At 45.1% G+C, this 12,890-nt stretch overlaps 1 protein-coding gene across 3 annotated transcripts in view; it reads left to right on the forward strand.

Annotated features, from left to right (window-relative positions):
• Window positions 1–12,890, forward strand: part of PGAP1 (post-GPI attachment to proteins inositol deacylase 1) — a 794,782-nt gene that overhangs the window by 478,203 nt on the left and 303,689 nt on the right. For all 3 annotated transcript variants that reach the window (XM_073558145.1, XM_073558147.1, XM_073558146.1), the window contains one exon: window positions 7,453–7,519. In XM_073558145.1, coding sequence (XP_073414246.1) covers window positions 7,453–7,519 — 67 coding nt within the window. The remainder of the gene's footprint in view (window positions 1–7,452; window positions 7,520–12,890) is intronic.

Raw genomic sequence — 12,890 nt, forward strand, 5'->3', positions numbered from 1 at the left:
AAACACACTTCCAATTTAATGTTCAGCTATTTATTACCTCTCTGAGTACGATCACCTAGCTAGTTATGAATCCACCTAACCATAGGCTTGTCAATCCCATACTTGGTTATTTTTTCATTAAGGATAGTATGAGCTACTTTATCAAATACATTGCTTAAGTCAATATATACTATATCTACCGTTTTTCCATGGTCCATCAAGACTGTGATTCCATAATAGAAGGAAATTAGATTAGTCTGGCATGACTTGTTTGGTACAAACACATGCTGGCTTTGGCTACTTACGATATTCTTTCCCAAGCACTTACATGCTGTTAAATAATTTGTTCAAAGATCTTTCCTGGTATAGAAGTAAGGATCCCTGGCTTTTAATTTCCTGGCTCCATCTGCTTTCCTTTTTTGAAAATGGGGACATCTGCCCTTCTCCAGGATTTTTCAAAGATTTTGGCTAGTGGTTCTGCAATTTCTTCTGCTATATCTTTCAGTACCCTGGGATGTAATTCATCTAGACCAGGAGATTTCAGTTATCTAAATTTTCTGTCACCATGTCTCTGTTTATAAATAGTGTGGATTCTTTTATTCCTTTGAGAGCACTGTGATGATCAGTTGATGTTACAATTGCTTTCTTGGAGATCACAGATGCAAAATAACAATATAAAAGTTTGGCCTTCTCAACATAATTTTTGAACTCTTCACCTTTTTCATCATGTAAAAATCCTATAGCATCTTTGACTTTTCTTTTGCTTTTGACATACCCCCCAAATCATTTTGTAATGCTTTTGGTCTACCTTGAAAGCCTCACTCATTTCTGGCTTTAGGTCTTTTAACGCTTGCCTTTGTCCCCTGCAGATAGCATTATATTCTGCTTCATATATGCCTCCCTCTTTCCATTTAATATACTTTTATTTTTACCTTTTTAGCAAGTGTTTTTGTTCTGTGTTAATCTATCCTTGTCTCTTTAAATGCTACCAATTCTTCCTTTTCTTCGGGATTGTTACTGATTGTGCAGTGAGAATTTAATTTAGCAAGATCTTCAATACTACTTGCACATTTCTGTCCTTTAGAACAGTGGTCCCCAACCTTTTTTGCACCAGGGACCGGTTTCAAGCAAGACCATTCTTCCATGGCCCGGCAGGGCGGGGATGGAGGTGTGGCAGGGGCGGGGCTTTGGTCATAAGGGGGCGGGGCTATGGACACGGTTGTAGTGTAGCAGTGCATACTTATAATTAAATAACATTTATAATGTGACTCAACTCACCATAGGTTTTGAATGAGTGCTCCTTCACCCCCATCCTTGCCTGCTCCATCACCCCATTCTTGCCTGCTCCATCACCCCATCACTCCCTTCTCCCCATCACTGCCATCGCTCCATCATTGCCTTCACCCCATCACTGCCATCTCTCCATCATTGCCTTCACCCCATCACTGCCGTCTCTCCATCATTGCCTTCACCCCATCACTCCCTTCTCCCCATCATTGCCTTCACCCTATCACTGACGTGTCTCCATCACTCCCATCAATGCCTTCTCTCCATCACCCCCATCATGGCTGGCCTTCTCCCATTACCCCCTCAAGGCCTTCTCCCATCACCCCAGGCATCATGGCCTTCTCTCCCCATCACGGTCTTCTCCTCATGTCCCCATCTCCTCCAGGGCCAGGCTCCACCTACACAAACAGAGACAAACACACAGACAGACATACATACGCACACCACCTCTCTCCTCTCACCTGTCGCAGCATCGCCCGCGCTTCCTCGCTCTGACACAGCAGCGGCGCGCTCCTCTCTGTGTCAGTCAGAGACAGGAAGCGCGGGCGGCGGGCAGGAAGCTGGACGGGTCCTTGCAGCTCCGCTCCTGCTATTCCCTCTTGCAGGCAGCGGAGCTGCTTGATCGCTCCCTACATGAGGGCAGTTTAAGAATTGCTGCTCGCCGCCCCAGCCCCTGCTACGCCACTGACCGCCCCTGACTCCCCTTGTGTCCACGGACCGGCAAGGGCACTGCAGCGGCCCGGTGCTGGGCTGCGGACCGGCGGTTGGGGACCCCTGCTTTAGAACATCCATTCATGGGACCTTTTGTATCCTCTTTCTGTGTCCATTAAAATTTGCCTTTCTGAAGTCTAATCTTAAAGTCTAAATCCTCTCAGGATTTCCACCTCATGAAGTCCAAAATTTGAGGATAGCATGATCACTGCCTCCTAAATACCCAGTCACCATTACTTCCTCAACCATTGCCTCCCTGTTGTTAAGAATTAGGTCCAAGATGGCTGGCCCTCTTGTTCACTCTTCCACCTTTTGAAAGATAAAGTTGTGTGCGAGGGAAGATGAGAATTTTCTGGACCCATTCTGTTTGCCTGGGAGAGATTCCCAACAAATATCTGGATAGGTGAAATCTTCCTTGATCATTGTCAGACTTTTTTTTTTTTTTTTTTTTTTTAAGTAAGACATCTGATGTAAAATGAGTCTGTCCAGGTGGACTATGTAAACACCTACAATAGTGTCCTTTCTGTTCTTCTATTCTTGTATTCTTACCCAAACAGTTTCTACAGAGCTACTGAAGCTTGGATCTCGGTAGAGATATGTTTTCCTAACATACAATGCAACACCTCCTCTCTTCTTGGTAATCCTGTTTCTAATAAATAAGTTGTAGCTTTCAAAGTTTATAATCCAATCATGTGTATCATCCCACCAATTTCAGTGATGCCTATGCATCATATCTCTCTTCCTGTGTTAGGATCTCCAATTCTCCTTGTTTGTTTCCCATGCCCTGTTCATTTGTATAGACACATTTTAGTTTGTAGTCGGTTTTCCTTGCTCCTCTATTTTCATTCAGAGTTTATTGTTTTTGTTCTTCATTTCCACTTCTAATAGCAGGATTCTCAAAAGAAATTATTAGCTGCATATTTTTTATTGGGCGTATATTTTTCAACTCATATTGCTATAGTTTAAAGCTCTCCTGATTAGTATAGCAAGGCGTCTACCAAATACAGTGGGGAAAAAAAGTATTTAGTCAGTCAGCAATAGTGCAAGTTCCACCACTTAAAAAGATGAGAGGCGTCTGTAATTTACATCATAGGTAGACCTCAACTATGGGAGACAAACTGAGAAAAAAAAATCCAGAAAATCACATTGTCTGTTTTTTTTAATTTTATTTGCATATTATGGTGGAAAATAAGTATTTGGTCAGAAACAAGCAATCAAGATTTCTGGCTCTCACAGACCTGTAACTTCTTCTTTAAGAGGCTCCTCTTTCCTCCACTCATTACCTGTAGTAATGGCACCTGTTTAAACTTGTTATCAGTATAAAAAGACACCTGTGCACACCCTCAAACAGTCTGACTCCAAACTCCACTATGGTGAAGACCAAAGAGCTGTCAAAGGACACCAGAAACAAAATTGTAGCCCTGCACCAGGCTGGGAAGACTGAATCTGCAATAGCCAACCAGCTTGGAGTGAAGAAATCAACTGTGGGAGCAATAATTAGAAAATGGAAGACATACAAGACCACTGATAATCTCCCTCGATCTGGTGCTCCACGCAAAATCCCACCCAGTGGGGTCAGAATGATCACAAGAACGGTGAGCAAAAATCCCAGAACCACACGGGGGGACCTAGTGAATGAACTGCAGAGAGCTGGGACCAATGTAACAAGGCCTACCATAAGTAACACACTACGCCACCATGGACTCAGATCCTGCAGTGCCAGACGTGTCCCACTGCTTAAGCCTGTACATGTCCGGGCCCGTCTGAAGTTTGCTAGAGAGCATTTGGATGATCCAGAGGAGTTTTGGGAGAATGTCCTATGGTCTGATGAAACCAAACTGGAACTGTTTGGTAGAAACACAACTTGTCGTGTTTGGAGGAAAAAGAATACTGAGTTGCATCCATCAAACACCATACCTACTGTAAAGCATGGTGGTGGAAACATGCTTTGGGGCTGTTTCTCTGCAAAGGGGCCAGGACGACTGATCCGGGTACATGAAAGAATGAATGGGGCCATGTATCGTGAGATTTTGAGTGCAAACCTCCTTCCATCAGCAAGGGCATTGAAGATGAAACGTGGCTGGGTCTTTCAACATGACACTGATCCAAAGCACACCGCCAGGGCAACGAAGGCGTGGCTTCGTAAGAAGCATTTCAAGGTCCTGGAGTGGCCTAGCCAGTCTCCAGATCTCAACCCTATAGAAAACCTTTGGAGGGAGTTGAAAGTCTGTGTTGCCAAGCGAAAAGCCAAAAACATCACTGCTCTAGAGGAGATCTGCATGGAGGAATGGGCCAACATACCAACAACAGTGTGTGGCAACCTTGTGAAGACTTACAGAAAACGTTTGACCTCTGTCATTGCCAACAAAGGATATATCACAAAGTATTGAGATGAAATTTTGTTTCTGACCAAATACTTATTTTCCACCATAATATGCAAATAAAATGAAAAAAAACAGACAATGTGATTTTCTGGATTTTTTTTTCTCAGTTTGTCTCCCATAGTTGAGGTCTACCTATGATGTAAATTACAGACGCCTCTCATCTTTTTAAGTGGTGGAACTTGCACTATTGCTGACTGACTAAATACTTTTTTTCCCCACTGTATGTGTTTTCCTATTTTTGTAAGATGCAACCCATCTCCAGCAAGAAGTCCATCATGCTGGTAATTCACTTCATGGTCAAGAAACGCAAAACGTTGCTCTCTGCCCCATCGACGTAGCCAGTTGTTCACCTGTTCAATATCCTTGGTCAATGTCCATCCACTGGGAGGATGGATGAGAAGGCGATTTGCGCTCCCAGTTCCTTTACTTTTTGGCCTAGGTCTTCAAAGTCTCTGCATATAGTTTCCAGGTCCCTTTTTGCGGTGTTCTTTGTTTCTACATGTATTAGTGGCTTAGATTGTTGTCTGTAGCACTGAAGAGTCTTGATAACCTGTCAGACATATCTTTTATTTGGGCAACTGGAAGACAGCACACTTCTCATGAGGTAATGTCCGGTCGGCAGATAGCAACTTCTGTTCCTCTCCATAGCGAAACCCCCACGACCACCACGCTCCTTTTCTTCTTCACCAAAGTGCTTCTCTTTCTCTCTTCAAGAGACTTCTGATTTCTTGCTGTAGTGTTCTTTGTGGACAAAGCACTTTTGTGATGTACATCTTCATAGTTTTTCTGCGTGAGAGTCTGGTAGCGGTTCTGCAGCGGTATTGCTGTATTGTTGCTGACTGCCTCATCCTCCTGCTTCTTTGGGTCACGTGTTTCCATTTTTCTTCTGCAGGTAGATTGAAAGGTGCTTATCTTTGATCATTCTGAATAGTCATTTCTACTCTGTCATGAGTTCCTGCAGGAACACTGAAAAGTTCTTCTCTTACAACATTCTGAAGAAAGTCTTTTGCTCTGTCAAGGAAGTCCACACATTGAATCACATTATATGGGAAATTGCAATTTCCATGTTATGAAAATTAATTTCTGTTAAATCACGATAAAGATTTGTGCTCCATTATGCATTACCAAAAGATTACCATACCGAGAATGAACCATGGTAAGGCAGCATTAGGCAATGTGGCTGCTTTTCAGCAGCTTTAGCTTTTGGTGAAGGTGGAGGAAATAATGAACAGTTCCAAATATCAGTCTTATTTTGCATCAAAACCTTCAGACCTCTGCAAAAAAACTGTAGATGATGAATTTCACCTTTCAACATACCGACCCTAAGCATTTCTCCAAATCAATAAATGAAGGACTCCGCTACACCTAGCCTGAATCCAATCTGTAGGTTGACCTGAAGATGGCGCTGTACACAGGAGTTGCCCTTGCAGTCTGACAGATTGGAACACTTCCACAAGAATGAGTGGGCAAAGATTGCCAGTTTTAGATGTGCCATGTTGATAGACTCCTACTTAAAAAGACTACATGCTGTCATAAATTCAAAGGTACTTCAAAAAACTAGTCACTTAAGCGTGTGCATATTTATGCAACCTCATTATTTTAGTTATTTATTTTTCTACTTAAGATTTGTATATTTTTCAATTGAATTGTACAGATTATGCACAACTTGTATAATTCAATCTGTAAAGATATATGCAAATTGCCTCTTAAGCGAGGATGTGGGCATGGAGTCTTAAGCAACCTATTGTAAATAGCAATTCTAAAAGTCAATATCGACCCTTTAATGAATCTTGCCATTCGACTTGGGTTAAAAGTTAAGCCAGAATCTCAATTTGCAGACAGTGTTTTGGGGTGTTGCCCCCTTGTCAGTGTGAATCTTTACAGATTTTTGCACCGATGAGGGGTAACAACCCGAAACACTGTGTCTTCAAATTGAGATTCTGGTTTGACTTTTATCCTAAGTCATATTGCAAGGTTCATTAAAGGGAATCTGTCACCTCATTTTTGCCCTATGAGCTGCGGCCACCGCCATCAGGGGCTTATCTACAGCATTCTGTAATGCTGTAGATAAGCCGCCGATGTAACCTGAAAGATAAGAAAAACAAGTTAGATTATACTCACCCAGGGGCGGGGCGGGTGCTGTGGGTGTCGCTGTCCGATCCAACGCCTCCCATCTTCTAGCGATGGTGTCCTTCTTACTTCTGCCGCGGCTCCTGCACAAGCGTACTTTATCTGCCCTGTTGATGGCAGAGTAAAGTACTGTAGTGCGCAGGCGCTGGGAAAAGTCAGAGAGGTCTGGCGCCTGCGCACTGTAGTACTTTACTCTGCCCTCAACTGGGCAGATAATGTACGCCTGTGCAGGAGCCACGGCAGAAGTAAGAAGGAGGACGACATCGCTAGAAGATGGGAGGCGCCGGACCCTGACACCCATCGGCCGGCCCCGTGGGGGGGGGGAGTATAATCTAACTCGTTTTTCTTATCTTTCAGGTTACATCGGGGGCTTATCTACAGCATTACAGAATACAGTAGACAAGCCCCTGATGGCGGTGGCCACATCTTATATGCCAAAAAATAGGTGACAGATTCCCTTTAAGAGAATTGAATATTCTGAATATTTCTATTAAGTATTGGCACACGTGGCCAAAAATAGGGTGACAGATTCTCTTTAAAAGGTCGATATTGACTTTTAGGATTGCTACTTCTAATAGTTGGCACTAGAGTTTAAGTCCTCTATCTGAAGAGTAAATTTGCATATTTATTTTCACAGAGGAGCATTGCATAACATATAAGCCTCCTTACACTGAAATGCCAAGCATTTCACTCTCCAAAAGGACAAATGTCACCACTTAGATTAAAGATATAAAACATTCTGAAAGAATTCTTCCTTGTATAATTTTCTTAACATGACAAAAAGCAGGCATTTTAACAAGAGTAGACTTTATATCCACGGTATATAATCTCTATGCACATAGTAGATGTAGAATATGTATTGATTATAAAAAGATTTAAAAAAAATTCTGACTTTACTAATATTAAAATTGTTCCATTTCCTGTTTAATATTCATTACTAATGGATAGTTACTCTTTGCAGAAATGAAATCTACTATTTACAGATTACACGTGCCATGGTCATATGAGGATATAATTAGAGTACCAAGGTAATTTATCTTGTATTAAGTGTGTTAACATGTTTATCAATTAAATATTTAAAGTACTAAATACGTTCCACTGTATAACACCTAGTCTGGATTTAAAATGTACATGTTTAATGCACACAAACAAATACAACTTCATTCAGAGTGCCCCAAGGTATGAATTTTTCAGCTGCTTTACTGCTGTACAGAATATACTTACAGTATTAAATTACCGTATTTAGTGCACAGTTTGATCAGATTGTGTAAGCTCATCTGCTCGTGACAAGGCAACTCCTATACGTGGAAACCTATATAACTGGACTCCCTCCCCCTCCTTGACCTAGGCCTTGAAATACAAAAAATAAAAAAATCATGTAAAACACAGCTCTTACTGAAAACAGTCTTGGTCAAATGGAAAGAATGCCTAGCCAATACGGAGATTTGTAGTGTAGTTCAAAATTCATGTAGTCCGTGTCCACATACACCTTATCACTACTTACTTATTTTCTATCAAGTTAAACATTTTTTGTATGAGATGTCTTCAACAGTGGAGTGGTTGATATTTTTAAAAAGAAGTATTTCTGCTTCTTGTATTTTTTGGACTATAAGATACACTTTGTCTCAAAAAAACTTGGGAGGAAAATGGGGGGTGCGTCTTATAGTCCGAATGCAGGCTTACCGGGGGGTTGCGGCAGTGGTGTAGCAGCTAGGTATAAACTTAGCACTCAACTTAAGTGTAATCAAAGGAAATTTATTGTAGTATTAAGGTAAAACGTTTCGGTGAATTGATGACCTTCTCCAGTTACGTGTTTTTAACAGATTTCTTGCAATAGGATGTGAACATACTGAGCAGCTCCGTGTGCTAGACTTGCGTTGGATCCTGCGTCTGGAGGCACATTTGCCCCTGCTCCACACCATACTAAGCGTACCAGCCCAGTATGAGGACAGTCTGTCCCTATACTGAGCACACACAGCTACTCAATAGGTTCACATCCTATTGCAAGAAATCTATTATAAACACGTAACTGAAGAAGGTCATCAATTAACCAAAACGTTTTACCTTCATACTACAATAAATCTCCTTTGATTACACTTAAGTTGAGTGCTAAGTTTATACCTACTATCTATATGGTTTGGGAACCTAACTTCAGCACCACCATCTAATTGTGCTCATGGTGTTTTGTTTTAAGTGGTGTAGCAGCGTCCCTTCCTCAGGGAACAGGCGGCGACAGAAGTGTGGCGATGTCGAAACTCGGAGTCAGCGGTGAGCAGTACGGAGTGCATCCTTGGTTTCCCCGCGATCATCTCCCCGAAGCCGTGGGCTGCCGGAGGCGGCACATGCACGGAATGAGATCTTGGCTGGGCCTCTCCCGCTCAATTTTCGTGAGGCTGTGGGCTTCAGGAAAATGGCCACCGTAGGCCACTGTGAGAATCATGTGGGAATAGTGGATGAGGGCAGGTATATCTCGCCCAGATACCTTTCCTATGTGGCCTAGTCTGGTCAGTATCACACCTGCTTGCTAATGAATAATGGGAGGTGGATATAAAAGGATGCCAGGTGGTTGTGAGTGTCTCAGCTTGGGAACACAGAGAGCCTGTCTGTGTGAGAGACACACGTGAGTGGAAGCAGTGCCCACTGCAACTGTGGTTTGGCTGGACGGGAGAAGCCCGCCGGTTGGTAGTTAGGTTGTCCATTGTTTAGTTAGTGCCGGACAGGCAAGGATTTGTTTTATGTTTTATTTCCTTTTGCATTGCTTTCGCCGTGGGTCAGTTATACACGAATCCCAGCTCTGCGCCTGAGTTTCATGCTGAACGCACGTGACCTTTGACCCCAGCAAAGGCGATCCCGGAGCGTTTTATCACATTGTGGTGGAGAACGCGGGCATCACGTTGCAAGCAAGAAGCTAATCGGGTGATGATGGCCCAGCTGAAGGAGTTGGTGGACATGACAGTTACCGATCGTTCGCTTCTCCAGCAGGTGGCGCAGCGCTTGGCAAGCTTACCTGAGGTTAACCTGGAAGCCGAGTCGAGAGTGATTCACGTGAGTCGGTACTGGCAGAAGATGACGACAGAAGATGACGTCGAGGCATACCTGACTACGTTTGAACGGACGGCGTTGCAAGAAAAATGGCCGAAGGCAAGATGGGCCGGCCTGATTGCCCCGTTTCTTTCCGGTGAGGCCCAAAAGGCTTATTATGACTTAGAGCCTGAAGCTGCGCAGGACTTTGACAAACTGAAAGCCGAGATCTTGGCCCGGCTGGGAGTGACGACCGCTGTCCGTGCACAGAGAGTGCATCAATGGACTTATCAGCCGGATAAACCACCGCGGTCACAGATGTTCGACCTGATCCACGTGACGAAGAAGTGGCTACAACCCGAGGTGATGACAGCGCCAGAGATAATCCAGAGAGTCGTCATGGACAGGTACCTGAGAGCTCTACCGCCAGCCCTGAGGAAGTGGGTAAGCCATGGAAATCCTACGACGGCAGATCAACTGGTGGATCTGGTTGAACGTTACTCCGTGGCGGAAGGACTCCGAGACGACGCTACCCCACCTCGTTCTTCATCATCTCCACGTGGAACCGGTAAGACTGTTCCAGGGAGTAGGGGAGATGGAAAAATCCCTAAGACAGTGGGGGAGGAAAACGGGACTGCCCGCACTGCGAGGCCGAGAGTAACGAACTATGGTCTAAGCAAGGTGCCCGTTAGGTGTTTCCGCTGCCAAGAGATGGGACATATTGCTGCGAACTGTCCGGTCACTACTGAACCCATGCAGTGCGACGTCACAGACTCTAAAAACCGCATGTCTATGGTTGCACGGGAAGTGAGTGTGAATGCTGGTCAAAAGGATGTGGAAAAACACTTGTGTGATTTAACTGTTGATGGCAAAAATGTGGTGGCATTGTTAGACTCGGGAAGTGTGGTGACTCTGGTGAAGGCCAGTCTGGTGTCAGCCCCGACTGGACCATCAGACAAATTTTCTGTAATGTGTGTGCATGGAGACACCTGTTCGCACCTCACCACGGTCATATGCATTACTACTTCCTATGGGTCTGTGCAACATAAAGTGGGACTCGTCCCGGCGTTATTGCATGATGTTATCCTGGGCCGGGATTTTCCCCACTTCTGGCAATTGTGGGAGAATCAGTTGATACCCCAGGGTAATAGTGTACCTGATTCTTCTCCCAGGGCGCGTGTGGGTCCCGAACCCCTGGAAGAGGTCTCCCCAGAAGACTCTGGGGAAGAGTCTGCGGGAAATGACCTGCAGTTCCCGTTTTCAGTCATGGCGGGTGATACGGAGGAGACCGGGGAAGAGGAGGAGGCCGACAGCCGTCCACCTCCCCGTTTGCCGGATTTAGAAGTTCAGAAAGATGACTTCCAAAGCGAGCAAATAAAGGATCCTACCCTTTCTCAGGCTAGGACAAATGTAAAAGTGATAAATGGGGTACCCGTAGAACCTGGCTCTAGGCTGGCATATCCTTACATGGTTCTGGAGAATGATTTACTCTATCAGATAGAGAAAAAGGGGGAAGATACGGTGCAACTATTAGTCGTGCCAAAACCCTACCGGCGGCAGGTGCTGGACCTGGCCCACGGACATGTGATGGGAGGTCACCTGGGAGTCCAGAAAACCACCGAAAGGATATTACACTGTTTTGTTTGGCCAGGCATGCATCACGATATTCGGGTATATTGTGAGTCTTGTCCTGACTGCCAAGCCTCTGCACCTAAGCCCCGGTTCTGTAGCCCTTTGGTACCCCTACCTATTATTGAAGTCCCGTTTGAGAGGATTGGGATGGATTTAGTTGGGCCCCTTCCACGGTCTGCACGTGGACACCAACATATCCTGGTCATCTTGGATTATGCCACTCGTTACCCGGAGGCCATCCCTTTGCGTAACACGGCCACCAAGACGATTGCCAAGGAACTGGTGCATGTGTTTAGTCGGGTCGGTATACCAAAACAGATACTCACCGACCAGGGGACCCCCTTTATGTCCAGGGTAATGAAGGAGCTCTGCCGATTGTTACAAATCGAACCGTTACGCACATCCGTGTATCACCCTCAAACAGACGGGTTGGTCGAACGGTTCAATAAAACTCTGAAGCAGATGCTGAGAAAGGTGATAGACAAGGATGGGAAGAACTGGGACTATTTACTTCCGTATTTGCTTTTTGCCATCAGGGAAGTACCCCAGTCTTCCACAGGATTCTCGCCTTTCGAGTTATTGTACGCCCGACGTCCTCGCGGACTGTTAGACGTTGCAAAAGAAACCTGGGAGGGTCAGGTCACTCCGTTTAAAACAGTGATAGATCACGTCACACAAATGCATGACCGTATTGCGGCTGTTATGCCTATCGTCAAAGAACACATGATACAGGCTCAAGGAGCCCAAAAAAGAATCTATGATAGGGGCGCCAAGATCCGTACGTTTGCACCCGGAGATAGGGTGTTGATCCTGGTCCCCACGGTGGACAGTAAGTTCCTGGCAAAGTGGCAGGGCCCCTTTGAGATCAAGGAAAGAGTTGGTGAAGTAAACTACAAAGTATACCAGGCAGGTAAACGGAAACCTGAACAGATTTATCATGTAAATCTGATAAAGCCCTGGAAGGATCGGTCTGCCTTGTCAGCGGAGCTGGCCCGTCCTGTCTGCTCGCATACCGAACCGGAGGTACGGGTTGCAGAGACTCTCTCGGAGCAGCAAAAGACTGAGGTCAGGCAGTTTCTACTTCACAAACAAAAGTTTTTCTCAGAAAAACCCGGGCAGACTACGCTAATAAAACATGACATCGTAACGGAACCTGGTGTCACAGTTCACGTAAAGCCCTACCGAATCCCGGAAGCGTGCCGTGAAGCCGTTTCCCGAGAAGTGAAGGCAATGTTAGAGTTAGGTGTCATTGAGGAATCGCACAGTGCTTGGTCCAGCCCGATTGTGCTAATTCCTAAACCGGACGGCACCATCCGGTTCTGCAATGACTTCAGGAAACTGAATGCGGTCTCAAAATTTGATGCCTACCCCATTCCCCGGGTCGACGAGTTAATAGATTGGTTAGGAAAAGCCCGGTATATTACGACCCTAGACCTAACAAAGGGGTATTGGCAGATCCCTCTGATGGAGGCTGCCAGAGAAAAGACAGCATTTGCTACCCCAGAAGGTCTATTTCAGTATGTGTATATGCCGTTTGGACTGCACGGAGCACCGGCGACCTTCCAGAGACTGATGGATCGAGTCCTGAGGCCACATAGGCAGTACGCTTCGGCCTATTTGGACGACATTGTTATTTACAGCTTGGACTGGGAGACTCCTCTCCAGAAAGTACAAGCTGTGATTGACGACCTGTGGGAGGCAGGTTTAACCGCGAACCCCAAGAAATGTCACATCGGGCTAGAAGAA

The sequence above is a fragment of the Dendrobates tinctorius genome, unplaced genomic scaffold (genome assembly GCF_039654945.1).
Source record: "Dendrobates tinctorius isolate UK_male_01 unplaced genomic scaffold, ASM3965494v1 ptg000254l, whole genome shotgun sequence".
Classification (NCBI taxonomy): Eukaryota; Metazoa; Chordata; class Amphibia; order Anura; family Dendrobatidae; genus Dendrobates; species Dendrobates tinctorius.